Here is a 14,979-nt window from a genome sequence, read left to right as displayed (position 1 = left end):
CTTTCACCCTGCTGGTGCCAGGAAAGAGGCCGGGGTGCTGTCCAGGCCCTGCATGTGTATCCAAAGAACTGGGGTGGAGACTGGCTGATTGACTGAACCTGGAGGAGAAGGGGGAGGAAGTGGCCCCCTGGACTGTTTACCTGCAGAAGGAGTTATGCTGTGTTTCTCTCTTCCAGTGAAATGTCTCAAGAACACCCCTGCCTTCTTTGCTGAAAGGCTCAACAAAGCCATGAGGGTACGCAACTTCTCCGTGGAGGGGCGGGGGGTGGCGGGTCAGCCTCACCTCTGGCTGGGACCAACGCTTCTGGTAGAAGGCATGGGGAGAGCTATCCCTCAGCCAAGAGGACGAGGGCCCCAGGCAGGAGGGCACCAACGACCTGGGAAGGTGGGGTGATGAGGCCCGCTGCTCACACCATGTGGACCCTCTAGGGAGCAGGAACAAAGGACCGGACCCTGATTCGCATCATGGTGTCTCGCAGCGAGATTGACCTCCTGGACATCAGAACGGAGTACAAGCGGCTGTACGGCAAGTCGCTGTACCACGACATCACGGTATGGGCCTCGGGGTAGCTGGGCCGCCCGCTGGCCTGCAGGCACCCTGCCCCCTCACTGCCTCCTTTACCCGCCTCAGCTCCCACGGCTCGGCCTCGGCCTCTGCCGGGTCTTGTTTGTGGACCTTGTACTTTCTCTCTCAGCTTTTACTTCTTCATCCAGTTGCTCCAAATAGGCCCTCCCTGCTGCCACCGCACCCCGCGTCCTCAGCAGTCGGGAGGGCGGTGCAGAGGGCCCGGGTCAGTCCCGCGGCGTGGAGCCCAGCCCTCGCGTTGGAGATCTGTGTGATTGAGCAGCTACCTTAACCCTCAAAACCCATCCCCCATCGCAAGGCAAGGGGCTGGTGCTCCCCTGGGAGTGGTGAACTTGAACGAGGTCCCTGTAAAGCACGAGTACGGGGACACGCGTACGGGTCTGACAGTCACCGTGTGTGGAGCTGTGTGACAGGCATACTCCTGTCTGCGTGGCCTGACAGTTAAATTCCGAACTCGTGTGAGCCTTGCAGTCACCATGACCAAGTCCCAATTTCAAACCATTAGCATGTGCTATTGGGCGTGTCGCTGGGAGGAGCTAACTCCATTGCCCTGGCTGTAACAATGCTCTCTGTAGAGGAGAATTAGTAATTAGCCACGAAGTATCATTTTCTGTGCCAGCGGCTGTGGGCATCTGCAAGACCCCACAGGCCTTGCCTTTAAGGAAGGAACTGATTACACATTAGCAAAGCGCGGCTGCACCTTGAAGTCAGTCCCGCGGGCTCAGGGGGAGGAGACAGCAGTGTGAACTGGGTGCCCAGTTAAAACAGCGCCCCCCACTGTCAGTCTGGCACATTTCCTGAGTGGGACACACCACTGTTACAATATAAACCCCATCGGGCACAACAAAAATGCGCGGGGAAGTGGCGCCATTAGTTAGCCCTGGGCTGTGGTGTGTCTGACCATTTAAAATTTGGGTTTATTTTTCAGATTCTGACTTTGACATTGGGGTGATTGTAGCTTTCTGTTTTTTTAAGGGGCTGGGGGAGGCCAACGGCATGGCCAAGGCCCGAGCTGCCGAGTGGGGGAGTCTTGGCCGCTCTGGCCCCTGTGTGGCAGGGCACTACCCTGGGATGGGCCTGCCGCTCTGTAAGGGCACTTGGGGCAGAAGAAAGTGAGGAGCCAGGAGGCCCAGACTGGCCACGTCTCCCTTGCCTGATGCACCCATTTTTCTGACAGGGGGACACCTCGGGGGATTACCGGAAGATTCTGCTGAAGATCTGTGGTGGCAACGACTGAGTGGTGACCAGTGGCTCACTCTGTCCACCTGCCAGCAACAGTGATGCTAGGAAAAGGCCAAAAGAATGTCTGTCTCTTTCTACCAAACCCACAAGATAGCCCCAACCCCAGTGCCGACAACCCATGGATCCTCGGCCCTGTCCCCACCCGCCCCTTTTTTCGCCCCTCCTGACCGTGCCCACCCGCCCCTCCTGGTCATGCCCACGGGCCTGGTTGGCCTGGACGCTCAGGACGCCGTCTCCTTCCCTCCACCGCCCTCACAGCCTCTTGCTGCTAAAGTAGATGTTTTATCTCTGACTCATGCAGCCATTCCCCTTTGCTTGTAGCTGAGACACTCGGCTTCATTTTAGTCACTTGATTTTAATGTTTTTTGGAGGCATTTTTTTATAGTCATTGCCAGACAGGTGCGTCTACTCCGCTGCCACACATTTCGGGTGCGAGCAGTCGGGGGGCAGTGCCATGTCCTCACTGAGGAGGAAAAGGGAGGACCTTTCAGGGCAATCTTTGAATCTGGTGAGGATGTGTCATGAGCTTTGTTATTGCCAAACTCACTGCTTTTTAGAGAAGAAAAAACAAAAAGCCAGAAAGTCATCTGTTCCTTCTTCATGCAAAAGCAGGGAACAGAGCCAGCTCCCTGTTACAGGGCTCTTTGTAACGGAGAATGTGCCTTACACCTGGATGCTGATGGCCAAAAGCTGTTTCTAAATTAAAGCCAGCCAGCTCTGGAACATTCTGGAAACGTTCCCCTGGTGCCAGTCTCTTTACTTCTGCTTCGTGGTTCTGCCCTGTCCCCAGGGGTTCCAACCTTATTGGCCAGTGAAATGTGTGTGGCGTTACACAGAAGCGTGTGCTCAGGAAACCTGGGCGTGAGCAGTTCACAGGGACCCAGGTTGTAAGGATGCTTCTGAAATCCACGCGGGGCCCAGGCCCTGAGAAGGCGCAGAGACTTGGGTCACAGGAGAGCAAGGTGGGGGGTGGGTTGCTCAGGTCCGAAGGAGGGACACGGGAAGGAGCCTGTGCGTGCCTCCTGGGCAGGCCTTACTGCCAGGTTCCCTGAGGACCCTCCGTCTGAGCGGGTGGTCATGGCTGTGGCCCTGGCAGGCTCCTTGCCCTCCGGTTGATGGTGTGAGGAACGGGCAAGTCCAGAAGGGGCAGAGTGTCCAGAAGTCTCTGTCCTGTCCCTTCACTCCCTTTCTGACCTCCCATGTGGAAAGTGTAGAAAGGAGAGAATCCCGAGACTGGGAGGGCTTGGGGAGACCTCACTGCCCCTTGGACATGGTGAGAGGAGGGGGTCGCCCAAGGGGCATGGAGCAGCCATAAGCAGGACAGGAGCCTGGTCTACCTAGACCTGCCCTCCCCAGCCAGAGGAGACTGGTGTGGGCACTGGCACCAATGGCAGGCCCTCCTGTCACGCCAGCTCTGCCTCAGTTTCCGTGCTGGAGCCTCTTGCCCAAGACCCAGTATGCTTGGCTGAGGTGTTCCTTCCCTAGGGCAGGCCCCTGCCCTTGGGTGGCAGGTGTGCCCTGCCTGGCGGGATGGACCACTTGGCATTGCCCAAGTTGCCATGAACTCAGGCTGACCCGGCAGCCTCAGAGCTGGGTACCTGGATTCGGCCTGCTCCGATGTGACTGCTGATGTCTGTGACATGTCGGCCCGGTTGTGTACACCAGGGTTCCCGCCTGGTGCCCAGCAGCGCTGTCTAACTGCACATGCATTGACCTTGGTCTCCAATGAGTTCTTAGATATTTGAACTTGTTACCAACATTTAAGTACTGAAAGATTTCATGTTTGCACAAGTTTAGACTTTTTAAAATAAAGGAAGAAAATTGATGCTGTTTTCTTTTTTTTTTTTTTAATTGATTTGAGAGAGAGGAAGGGAGAGGGAGAGACATAAAAATCGATCTGCCTTCTACACACGCCCTGACCAGGGATCACACCCTAAACCTGGGTATGTGCCCTGACAGGAATACGGGAGGAAGCTCAACCAACAACCACACCGGCCAGGGCATTCCCGGCTTCTCTTGAAAAACCAAAAATTCTGGCAGTATTGGCCTACCATTCCTGCACAGCAGATGCTGCTGGAGCCAAACTGCTGTTGCCCCCTTTAGGCATACACTCTTCATTTCACTACAGGACCCACCACTCCTTAATGTGCTCCACCATCACATGTTACCTATTTGGCCCCTGTAGGCCTTTGAATTTGAGACCCTAGTTTTTGCACTTGGGACACCTGTGCTCATCCTGGTCCTGGTTCCCTTTGCCTTCCTGTCCCTCTGGCTGCCTTCTTGGTCATGTCCAGGGGACCCAATCCATAGTAAGTTTGGGTTGGAGGGCTGTGAACTCATAGATCTCTCTAGGGGCCAAGGTACCTGGCTTTTAAGGTCAGTGGGAGGTGGTTGTTAACAGTGATTATTCTCAGGACAAAAAAAGATGGGAAGGGAGGCATTTGACCTTACAGATCATCATTTTGGGAGAGGACTACATGGTTTTCTGCAGCCTTTTGGGTTGTTGGTCAAGGCCAGTCCATGAAAGTCTAACGTCACTTTCAGAATAGGTGATGGGGCTCCAGGTGAATTCAGCCCTTAGTAAGTTTTCAACAGCGGTGGGGCCCTGGAAGGAACACTGCTAAGGGTAGCACTGGGCCTAGGGTGCGGCAAGTGAGTCACTCGTCTCGGCTGTAACATTTAGGGAAGGAACCTTGGAATGTGCACTTTGTATTGCTGGGGAAATGGCCCTGACGTGGTTGTTCTTAAACCTTAGTGTGACATAAAATACCGAGGAAAGGAACTAGGAACATTAAAAAAAAAAGAAAAAGCAGTTCTATTGCAGAGTCAGGGAGTCAATATGCTGTAATGGGACCCAATGAACTGAGGCTTGAACTGGGTAGCCCAGACAATAGAAGTGTGTGTGTGTGGGGGGCGGGGGCGGCGGGAGAGACCCAGCAGGTAGCCTCCACTGTTCAACACCATGAACTCCATGGATAATACTTTGAGAATACTTCTGTCTCCACCAAAGCCCATTCAATATTTCCATCGAGCTGTAATTGTCCAAGGGGAGGCCTGTACCGAGGTTGGATCTGAGCACTTTAGATTTGAAAACAGAATGAAAAATGAAGCAAAAGGGGAGGTAAAAGTCCAGCTCTATATTCACCACCTTCTTAATCACAGTTTTTTTTTCTTTTTAATATATTTTTATTGATTTCAGAGAGGAAGGGGGAGAGAGAGAATCATTGATTGGCTGCCTCCTGCACACCCCATGGGGAATTGAGCCTGCAACCTGGGCATATGCCCTGACCAGGAATTGACCCCTGACCTCCTAGTTCATAGGCTGATGCTCAACCACTGAGCCATGCCAGCTGGGCTAGCCACAAATTTAAAAATATATATATATTTTTTACTGATTTTTAGAGAGGAAGAGAGAGAAACATTGATTGAGGGGTATATCTATCAGCCACCTCCTGCCCCCACCAGGGATCAAGCCTGCAACCTGGACACGTTGTGCCCTGACTGCATCGCAAACCAGCAACCTTTTGGTGCAGGGGACGGTGCCCAACCGAGTCACGGCTTAACCATAGTAATCTTGACAGTGCTTTCATGTATGAGGAGGCTGCAGAAACCATGTCCCTGCAACGGAGACAAAGGGAGGTGTGGAATTACCTATCAGACGTGAGCCTTTCAAACACTGATGATCTGTCTGAGATGGGTTTCTGTGACACTGAAGCAGATAAAGATAGTAAATACCTGAGTGTGCGTCAGGGTCATCTGGGAGCTTGTTAAAGAGGCAGGTCCTGGGCCCCCCTCACAGATGCAGAGCCGGCATGGGGCCCGGGACCTGCACCCTACCTGCTTGCCTCAAGACTCTGATGCCCATCTAAGTACTGAGACAGAGAACTTCTGAGAGCGGTGTGTTCACACAGGGTGTTTGTACAGGTGGCAGGGTGTTTGGAATCCAGTTAGGTAATGGGAGATGGAACATGTCCGCTCCCAGCTTTGGTAAGAGGGATCTGAGAGGTGAACTTCTGCAGATACCCCTGGTCCAAGCAACAGCTGGATGGCCACACCACGCCCATTCTCTTACTTTGATGGGGAGTTATAATCCTAGCCTGCGATTTGACCCTATTTCTACTGTCAGCTTCTTCCTGCCCTGGCTGATACGACATGGAGTCAGACCTAGAAACAGAAATCAACCTAAACCAGCCGTGGGCAAACTACGGCCCGCGGGCTGGATCCGGCCCGTTTGAAATGAATAAAACTAAAAAAAAAGACTGTACCCTTTTATGTAATGATGTTTACTTTGAATTTATATTAGTTCACACAAACACTCCATCCATGCTTTTGTTCCGGCCCTCCGGTCCAGTTTAAGAACCCATTGTGGCCCTCAAGTCAAAAAGTTTGCCCACCCCTGACCTAAACCATCTCCCCAGGAAGATACCAGCTTACATTTTCACCCACCACACCTACCACCTGTGCTCCTCTGAGAGACGTGTCATTACTAGTCCTCAACCTGGCCACATACAGGGTCCCCTCTCAGCAAAGGATCCAATCAGGCCCCCAACTCTGTGAGGGGCTCTTACCCTCACCCTGGCTCCTTGGAAAGCTCTCCTTTGCCTAATCCTGGGGTCCACCCTGGACCTGGTTCCTTCCCAACAATCAGAGCTGAGCTAGTCCTGAAGTAGAAAGCACTGGCCCAGGAACCAGCATCCCTGTTCTGATCTCAGCTGAGCCACCGATTTGCTGCGTGATCCTGGAAAGATCACTTCCCCTCTTTGGGCCTCTTGCCCCTTTGGAAAATGAAGAGCCCCAGGAAAGTTTGAAAGAAAACTGACAGGAAATAATAGTTCAACAATTATAGTTGGAGACTTCAACATCCCACTTTCTCTATTAGAACAATTAGGCAAGGAAGAAGGGAAACAGAAAACTTGAACCCTACAAACTACCTAGACCTAACAGACATATAGAACAGTGCACCCAACAATAGAATATACATTCTCAAGTGCACATGGAAAATATCCAGGAGGAGATCTGGAAATTTTAGAAATATATGGAAACTGAGTAACATACTCTTTTAAAAAATATATATATATATATTTTTATTGATTTCAGAGAGGGAGAGGGGGAGAGAGATAGTAAAAAAAAATAACCCAAATGAGTTAAAGAATAAATTACAAGAGAAATTAGGAAATACTTTGCGATTAATGAAAAGGAAAACAATATACCAAAAGGTGGGATGCAGTGGAAGCAGTGCTCAGAGGGAAACAGCTGTAAATGCCTACATAAAAAAAGGAAAAAGACCTCAAACCAATAACCTAATTTTCCATTTTAAGGAATTAGAAAAAGAAGAGCAAACTAAACCCAAAGCAACCAAAAGGAAGGAAATAAATATTAGAGTGCAGATAAAATAGAGAGTAGAAGAAAAAAACAATAGAATCAATGAAACAAAATTGACAAACCTTTAGTTAGATGGAGGAGAGACGATTCAATTACTAAAATCAGAAATGAAAGGGATATTTCTAACAACTCTATACAAATAAAGGATTATAAGAAAATACTGTTAACAATTGTATGTCAGCATATTAGATAACCTAGAGGAAATACTAATAGAAGATTCTTAGGAACATACAAATTCTCAAATCTGACTCAAGAAGAAATAAAAAATCTGAATAGACCTATAATGAGATTAAATCCGTAATTTAAAAAACTCCCAATAAAGAAAAAGTCAAGATTGATGCATTCTAGCAAATGTTTAAAGACCTGACATCAATCTTTCTCAAACTATTCCAAAATGTAGAAGTAACACTTCCTAATTCAGTCTGAGACCAGTGCTAGCAGATACCAAAGCCAGACAAAGACATCACAGAAAAAGTGCAAAAATCCTCAATGAAAGACTAGCAAACTGCATCTAGCAGCAGATTAAAAGATTTACTATGACCAAGTGGGATAAATCAAAGGAATACAAAAATCATTCAATATTCAAAAATCAATCAATGTAATACACATTATTAACAGGAAATAACTACATGATCATCTCCATGCAGAAAAAGCATTTGAGAAAACCCAACAACATTTAATGATTAAAAAAACCTAAGAAACTAAGAATAGAAGGGATATTTATCAAACTGAAATAAAGGGCATCTGTGAAAAAACAGTTGATGTACTTCATGATGAAAGAGTGAAGTTTTAGCCAGGGTAATTAGGCAAGAAAAAGAAATAACAGGCATCTAAATTGGAAAGTAACAGATGACATGATTGTATATATAGAAAATCCTAAAATATCCACACAAAAACTATTAGAGTTAATGAAGGAATTCAACAAAGTTGCAGGGTAAGGTACATGATGAACATATAAAAATCCCTTGTATTTCTAAACATTAGCAATGAACAATCTGAAAATGAAATGAAAACAACCCCATTTACAGTAATATCAAAAAGAATAAAATATTTAAGGGTAAATTTAACCCTTAAATGTGGTGTAAGGCTTGTACACTGAAAAATACAAAAACATAAAACATCCTGTGCTCATTGGTTGGAAGACAGTATTGTTGACATGGCAGTACTCTGCAAGTTGATCTACAGATTCAGTCCAATCCCTATCAAATTCCAATTGCCTTTTTGCAGGTATGGATAAGCTGATACTAACATTCCTATGGTAATGCAAAGGACTGGTCCCCAAATAGCCAGAACAGTATTGGAAAAGAACAACAAAGTCAGGGAACCCATACATCTTAATTTCAAAACTTAATGCAAATCTACAGTAATTTGAATAGAATGATATTAACATAAAGATAGGCACAAAGTCAATGAGACAGAATTGAAAAATCAACCTAAACATCTCTGCTCAATTGATTTTGATAAGGGCCCCAGAACCATTCAATGGGGAAAGAATATTACCTCCAGCAAACAGTGCTGGGACAACTAGGTATCCCAAGCAAAGGAATGAAGTTGAATCCCTACCTCACATCATAAACAAAAATTAGTTCAAAATAGATCAAAGCACTAAATGTAAGACCTAAAACTATACAAATCGTAGAAGAAAACAACATCCGTGACCTTGGATTTGGCACTGGACTCTTAAACATGACACCAAAAGCACAAGCAACAACAACAAATTGGATTTTATCAAAATTAAAACTTTTGATAAAGAACACTATCAAGAAAGTAAAAAGACCACCCACAGAATAGGAGGAAATACTTGCAAATTACATTTCTGATAAAAGCCTAGTATCCACAACACATAAAGAATTCTAACAACAAAAGGCAATCCAATTTTTAAAATGGGCAAATACTTGAATAGTCATTTGAAATCACACACATAACGGCAGTGCCCTCGGCGTCCTGGATCTGTCTCTTGCTTCAACAGTGTTTGGATGGAACAGACCCAGGGACACCCCTTCTTCCAGCCTCCAGCCACTCTCCTGCGTCTTATCCAGTCACCACCTTCAGAACCACCTCTGAGACCAGCCAACATACCGCTTTTTTTTTCTACCTTAACTCATTGCCGAGCAACCCTGAGCTCGCAAATTCATCAGAATTATTCCACGGAGGTGCAGGCTGCGGTCAGCCGCTGGCCAGCCTGCACCTGCGGGCCTCCCCACCTACCTCTCTCTGGGCTTCTACTTTGACCAGGACATGTGGCTCTGGGGGGCGTGGGCACTTCTTCCCCGGTTGGTGCAGAAGCGCGAGGGCGCTGAGCGTCTCTTAAAGAGGCAAAACCTGCGCGGTGGCCGCATTCTCCTCCAGGACGTGCAGGGCTTGGAGCCCAGAGGCCTTTGAGGGCCCCTCTGCATCCCCCTGGAGTCTGGCTTTTGCCTGAGCCTCTTTCCAGAATACTAGCCATTCTTTTAACCACCCTGAAACCCTCTCCCATGAATTGGGCCAAATGAAACAACAAAGCTTTTTGCTGCAAAAAAATGAAAAAAACAAAAACAAAACAACACAAAAACACATAAAAATAGTCAACAAACACATGAAAAGATGCTCAGCATCACTAGTCATTAGGTAAATGCAACCTAAAACCACGAAATACCACTGCACACCTAGTACGGTGGCTGTAACAAAAAGACATGGCGAGGATGCAGAAGGGTTGAAACTCTTACACAGACATTGCTGGCGGGAAGGTGAAATGGCCCAGCCGCGATGCGAAAACGCTTGGTGATTCTTCAAAACTTTAGACAGAGTTACTATTTGAACCAGCCATTCCATCCCTAGTATAGACCCAATAGAACTGAAAGCACACGTCCACACGAAAGAGAGTGAAGGACTGACACCTGTTACAACATGGATGAACCTTGAAAACATGCTAACTGGGAAAAAAAAGACACAAAAGATCACATATTGTATGATTCCGTTTATAGGAAATGTCCAGGACAGGCAAGTCCATAGAGACAGAATGTCAGTGGTTTCCAGGGGACGGGGGAGGGGAAACGGGAAGTGATGCTTCGTAGGGACAGGGCTTCCTTTTGGGCTGATCAAAATGTCCTGGAATCAGAGTGGTGATGACTACACAACATTGCGAAATGGTTTAAAATGGTTACAATTTTTAATTTTGTGCTATGTGAATTTTACCTCAATAGAAATCTTAAAAAACCTTAATGGGCACACAAATCCCCTGGTGGGTCTCATTAAAATGTAAATTCTGATTCAGGAGGTTTGATTGGGGCCCCAAATTCTGCATTTCTGACAAACTCCCAGGTGAGCCCATACTTTGAGTAGCCAGGCTCCCCAAAGGGCCCTTCCGCTGAGTCATCTTACGATTCTCAGCTCCAGGTGCCTCACCTCTGTGAGCCAGCCCTGCCCTGCCCGCCTTGTAAAGGAGGGCTGCAGCACAGCCGGGCGGGAGGTGCCCTGGCCCAAGCCTCCAGGGGGATGTGGGCCTCAGGGCATGGGGGTAGGTGGCGAAGGGCTGCGGCTGCAGGGTCTACTCTCAGCGGGGTCAGAGGAGTAGCTTTATTTGCACAAAGCGGAGGGAGGAAGGCCAGGTGCAAGGCTCAGAGGAGAGCTGTCGGGCAGGTGTATTACTTCCAGCCGCTGGGCAACTCCATCTCCCGACTCACTAACGATCTGGAAGAAAGGGTGGCTCAGAGTGAGGGGTGCTGAAGGCACCCTGCCCTGCCCCGGGTCCCGGGAACTGTGCCGGGGATTACAGGGCTCAAGGAAAGGAGGGAGCAGGTGCAATCCCTCCACTGCCCAGTCAGAGGGACGCCAGTCTTTCTTAAAAGGGTTCCTGGTGGCACAGGGGTGGTCCTTGGAAGGGAGATGAGAGGACCGGAGGAGTGTGTCTGAGGAGCCCTGATGGGACGCTGGCCTGCAGCCACCCGGGGTGGGGGCTGAGAACACTTGGGGTGAGCTGGGGAAATGCCTGCCCACTCTGTCCGGAGGAGGAGCTGGAGGCCTCCTGTCCAGGCTACACCAGAGCACCCATCCCACCCTGCTTGCCCAGCCCCAGGGCTGTCATCTCTGTTACCCAAGGCACTCACCATCTCCCAGGAGGTCGGGGGTCGGGCTGAAGGGCCCCGGGGGCAGGTTCCAGGCCAACCCCTCCAGCTGGCTCAGCAGGCCTTTCACTTCGGCCTCCAGGTGCTCCACCGTCTTCTCCACCGTCTAAGCAAGAGAGATGGGAACGGGGTGGGGTGGGGCAGAGAAGCAGAGGACACGAGTGGTGCCCAGTCCTGCTTCGTCAGGAGCACCTGGTGTGCAGCGGGGAGAGAACTGGCTGCCAGGGGCCCTGGGCCCTTCTTGTTCAGTCTCTGCCCTGCCTGCCTCCGGGTTCCCTACATGACAAAATCTTAGGGGTCCCCTCTCTGGGGCTGCTCCTGGCATGGGTTTTTCTCTGTCATAGCTTTGAAGTGACTAGGCTTCCACTTCCCTTTCAAGGACTTCATCACGGGAGCTCACATTCCTTTGGTTGCTTCGCCCCCTGGTGGCAACTCTGCCAAATGACAAGTTTGGGATTTTGAAATTTTCTTTATTCAGTGTTAACTTTTTTCATGAATGAATCCCATTAACAGTCTGGTGAAACTTACAGACTCCATCTTAGAAAAATGACCTAATTGAAAAAATAATAAAACATGTAGTATTTCCAAGGACCCCAATTTCATTAACATGTTATTCAAGTATTCAAAATTAAATTTTTGATGTAAAAATTTGTTTTTATTACCTCACTAAACAATATGATCCACCATAAAGTCTAACAACTACTGCAATTTTGACATACGGATTAAACTGAGTGATATGTTGAGATGTTCGAAGCAATTGTAAGGGGATGAAATTATCTGATTTCTATTGATGACAAAAATCACAATGCTATTTATACTGATAATACTACTATGGTTTGTTGTATCCTATATAATAAAAGCCTAATATGCTAAGTGTCCAGTTGTCTGGTCGGCCGTTCAATGAATCAAAGTGTAAAATGCTAATGATATGCCAAGGCCATTCAACCACTCGCTATGACATGCACTGACCACCAGGGGACAGACGCTCTGACTGGTAGATTAGCTTGCTGCTGGGTTCCAGCCAATTAGGACTGAACAAGACAGGCTGGACACGCCCTGGAGTCCTCCTTCAGTCGCTACCCAGCTGGCCAACCTCCCATATCCCTCCCCTCCCCAACCCTGATTGTGCACCAGTGGGGTCCCTCAGCCTGGCCTGTGCCCTCTCGCAATCCAGGACCCCTCGAGGGATGTCAGAGAGCCAGTTCTGGCTCAACGACAGAATGACTGGTCGCTATAATGCACACTGACCACCAGGGGGCAGATGCTTCACTAAGCCGGGCTCATGGCTGGAGAGGGCAGCATCGGTGGCAGGAGGCTCTCCCACCTCCGCAGCAGCACTAAGGCTGTCCAAGCTGGCTGCTCCGCAGCAGCACTAAGGCTGTCCAACTGATGGCTGCTGTTGTCCAACTGGTTGTCCAACTTAGGCCCACTCCCTGCCTAAGCCGGCATTCGGGCATTCCCTGAGGGTTCTAGGACTTCGAGAGGGTGCAGGCCAGGCTGAGGACCCCCCCGCCCAGTGCACGAATTTCATGCACCAGGCCTCTAGTGTATAATAAATGTGAATGCTAAGGTTTTTGAAAATAAAGTATACCCAGGTTACAAACTGGCTGCATAACAAAACATAGTGATCAAATTTCTCCCTTTTCACCTGGTGATTCTGTGGAGATTTCTGGCTGGGTCCCAGGGGTGGCAGGGTGCCCTGCAGCTGGTCAGCCTGACAGCCCAGGCAGGGCAGGGAGCTGGTCAGCCCAGGAGGCTCTCCCACCTCCGCAGCAGCACTAAGGCTGTCCAACTGATGGCTGCTGTTGTCCAACTGGTTGTCCAACTTAGGCCCACTCCCTGCCTAAGCCGGCATTCGGGCATTCCCTGAGGGTTCTAGGACTTCGAGAGGGTGCAGGCCAGGCTGAGGACCCCAGCAGCACCTCCAGTGCACGAATTTTATGTATTGAGCCTCTAATATATATACAGAGTGGAAGGGAGTGGGAGACAGAGAAACATTACAAACTGGCTGCATAACAAAACATAGTGTTCAAATTTCTCCCTTTTCACCTGGTCATTCTGTGGAGATTTCTGGCTGGGTCCCAGGGGTGGCAGGGTGCCCTGCAGCTGGTCAGCCTGACAGCCCAGGCAGGGCAGGGAGCTGGTCAGCCCGACAGCCCGGGTAGGGCAGGAAGCATGACTGGCCTGGATTTCCCTAATTTTCCAAAGCAAGGTTGGCTGAGCCTATAAAGCCAGCAGCCTCACAGGTGGTCCTGAAAGTGCATGTCCTCCCAGGTCACCCTATTACCTCCTCTATGACGTCCAAGCGGCTGAGGACAGCCATGTGTGTGTCACACCCCGTGCTCCGAGCTGGGTCTTCTCTGGAGGGGATGGAGGGGTCAGCGGCTGTGGAAGACAAGTCCTGTCACCGCGGGCCCCCATTTCCCTGTAAAGCCCTGGGTTCAGTGTGTGGGCCCTGAACACAGTCCCAGAGAGAAGCGAAGGCAGCCTCAGTGGGGGGTCAGGGCAAGAGAGGGGCTGCCCCCATCACTCACTTTTCTCTAGGGGCTCACCTACCGTCCAGGCGGGCTTCCTCGAGGAGGCGCTGCCTGAACAAGGAAGGGAGGGCAGGCGTCCACCAGGGAGAATGGCGTGTGCAAAGACAGGGAAGTGTGCGTAGCATGGCTGAGTGCACAAGCCCTGGCAGTTAGAGCGGCTGCGAAGTACAGGGTGGCTGGGAGAGGAGACTGGAGAGGTGGGTCCCAGAAACCAAGCCAGAGGCCGTAACAAACCAGTCATGGTGCTTGTTTGGGGGTTTAACAGAAGAGTCACATAGCCACAGATGAATTTTTAAAATACAGAGACTGGATTGGAGGGATGTGTCTTTGCAGTAATCAGGGTAAGAAGTGAGGCAAGGGGGCAGTAGTAGTAGGAATTGAAAGGAAGAAAATGAGTGGAGAGCCCGGCCAGCGTGGCTCAATGGTTGAGCATCGACCTATGAACCAGGAGGTCACGGTCAATTTCGGTCATGGCACATGCCCGGGTTGTGGACTCGATCCCCAGTGTGGGGTGTGTAGGAGGCAGCCGATCAATGATTCTCTCTCATCATTGATTTTTCTATCTCTCTGTCTCCCTTCCTCTCTGAAATCAATAAAAATATATATTTTTTAAAAAGAAAATGAGTGGAGATATTTGAGTAGTAGCATTGACATTGGTGAGCAGTTAGTAACAGTTGGCATCCAGGAATGCTTACATGCACACACAGTGCTAAACAAATGTACTAACTCAGTCAATTCCACAACAATCTGTGATCGTCCTTAACATACACACAGGAAATGTATGCACAGACAGGTGACATGATCTGTCTGAGGTCACACCGCTGGTAAATGGAAGATTTGAGGTTCAACCCATTTAACCCCTGATTCGTCATTTTTCTCCCCAATGTTGATTCCTCCTTGGTTCCTCTTGGCACCACCAACCCTCGTATGGAAGTGCCAGACCCTGGTCTGAGCTCAGGTGTCAGAGCTGGTGGCTCTGAGATGCCCGGGCCCATCGGAGTGGCTGGAGCCTGAAAGAACCTGGCCTTCAGGAGGGAGGATACTGTTCCAGAAACTAAGAGAAGCAAAGAGCGTTAGGGAAGAGGATGTGGCCAGCGAGACCTAAAGCAGCCAGAAGCCGAGCAAGAAC

At 49.4% G+C, this 14,979-nt stretch overlaps 1 protein-coding gene across 1 annotated transcript in view; it reads left to right on the top strand.

Moving 5' to 3' along the window:
- The window catches only part of ANXA11 (annexin A11), a 27,558-nt gene extending 24,992 nt beyond the window's left edge, over positions 1-2,566 (top strand). The window contains exons 14-16 of the mRNA XM_006754806.2: positions 177-235; positions 430-552; positions 1,764-2,566. Of these exons, the coding sequence (XP_006754869.1) occupies positions 177-235; positions 430-552; positions 1,764-1,823 (242 nt within the window). The 3' untranslated portion in view covers positions 1,824-2,566. The remainder of the gene's footprint in view (positions 1-176; positions 236-429; positions 553-1,763) is intronic.
- The last annotated feature ends 12,413 nt before the right edge of the window (positions 2,567-14,979 follow it).

The sequence above is a fragment of the Myotis davidii genome, unplaced genomic scaffold, assembly GCF_000327345.1.
Source record: "Myotis davidii unplaced genomic scaffold, ASM32734v1 scaffold513, whole genome shotgun sequence".
Classification (NCBI taxonomy): domain Eukaryota; kingdom Metazoa; phylum Chordata; class Mammalia; order Chiroptera; family Vespertilionidae; genus Myotis; species Myotis davidii.
This window is presented reverse-complemented; position numbering and strand designations above follow the sequence as displayed.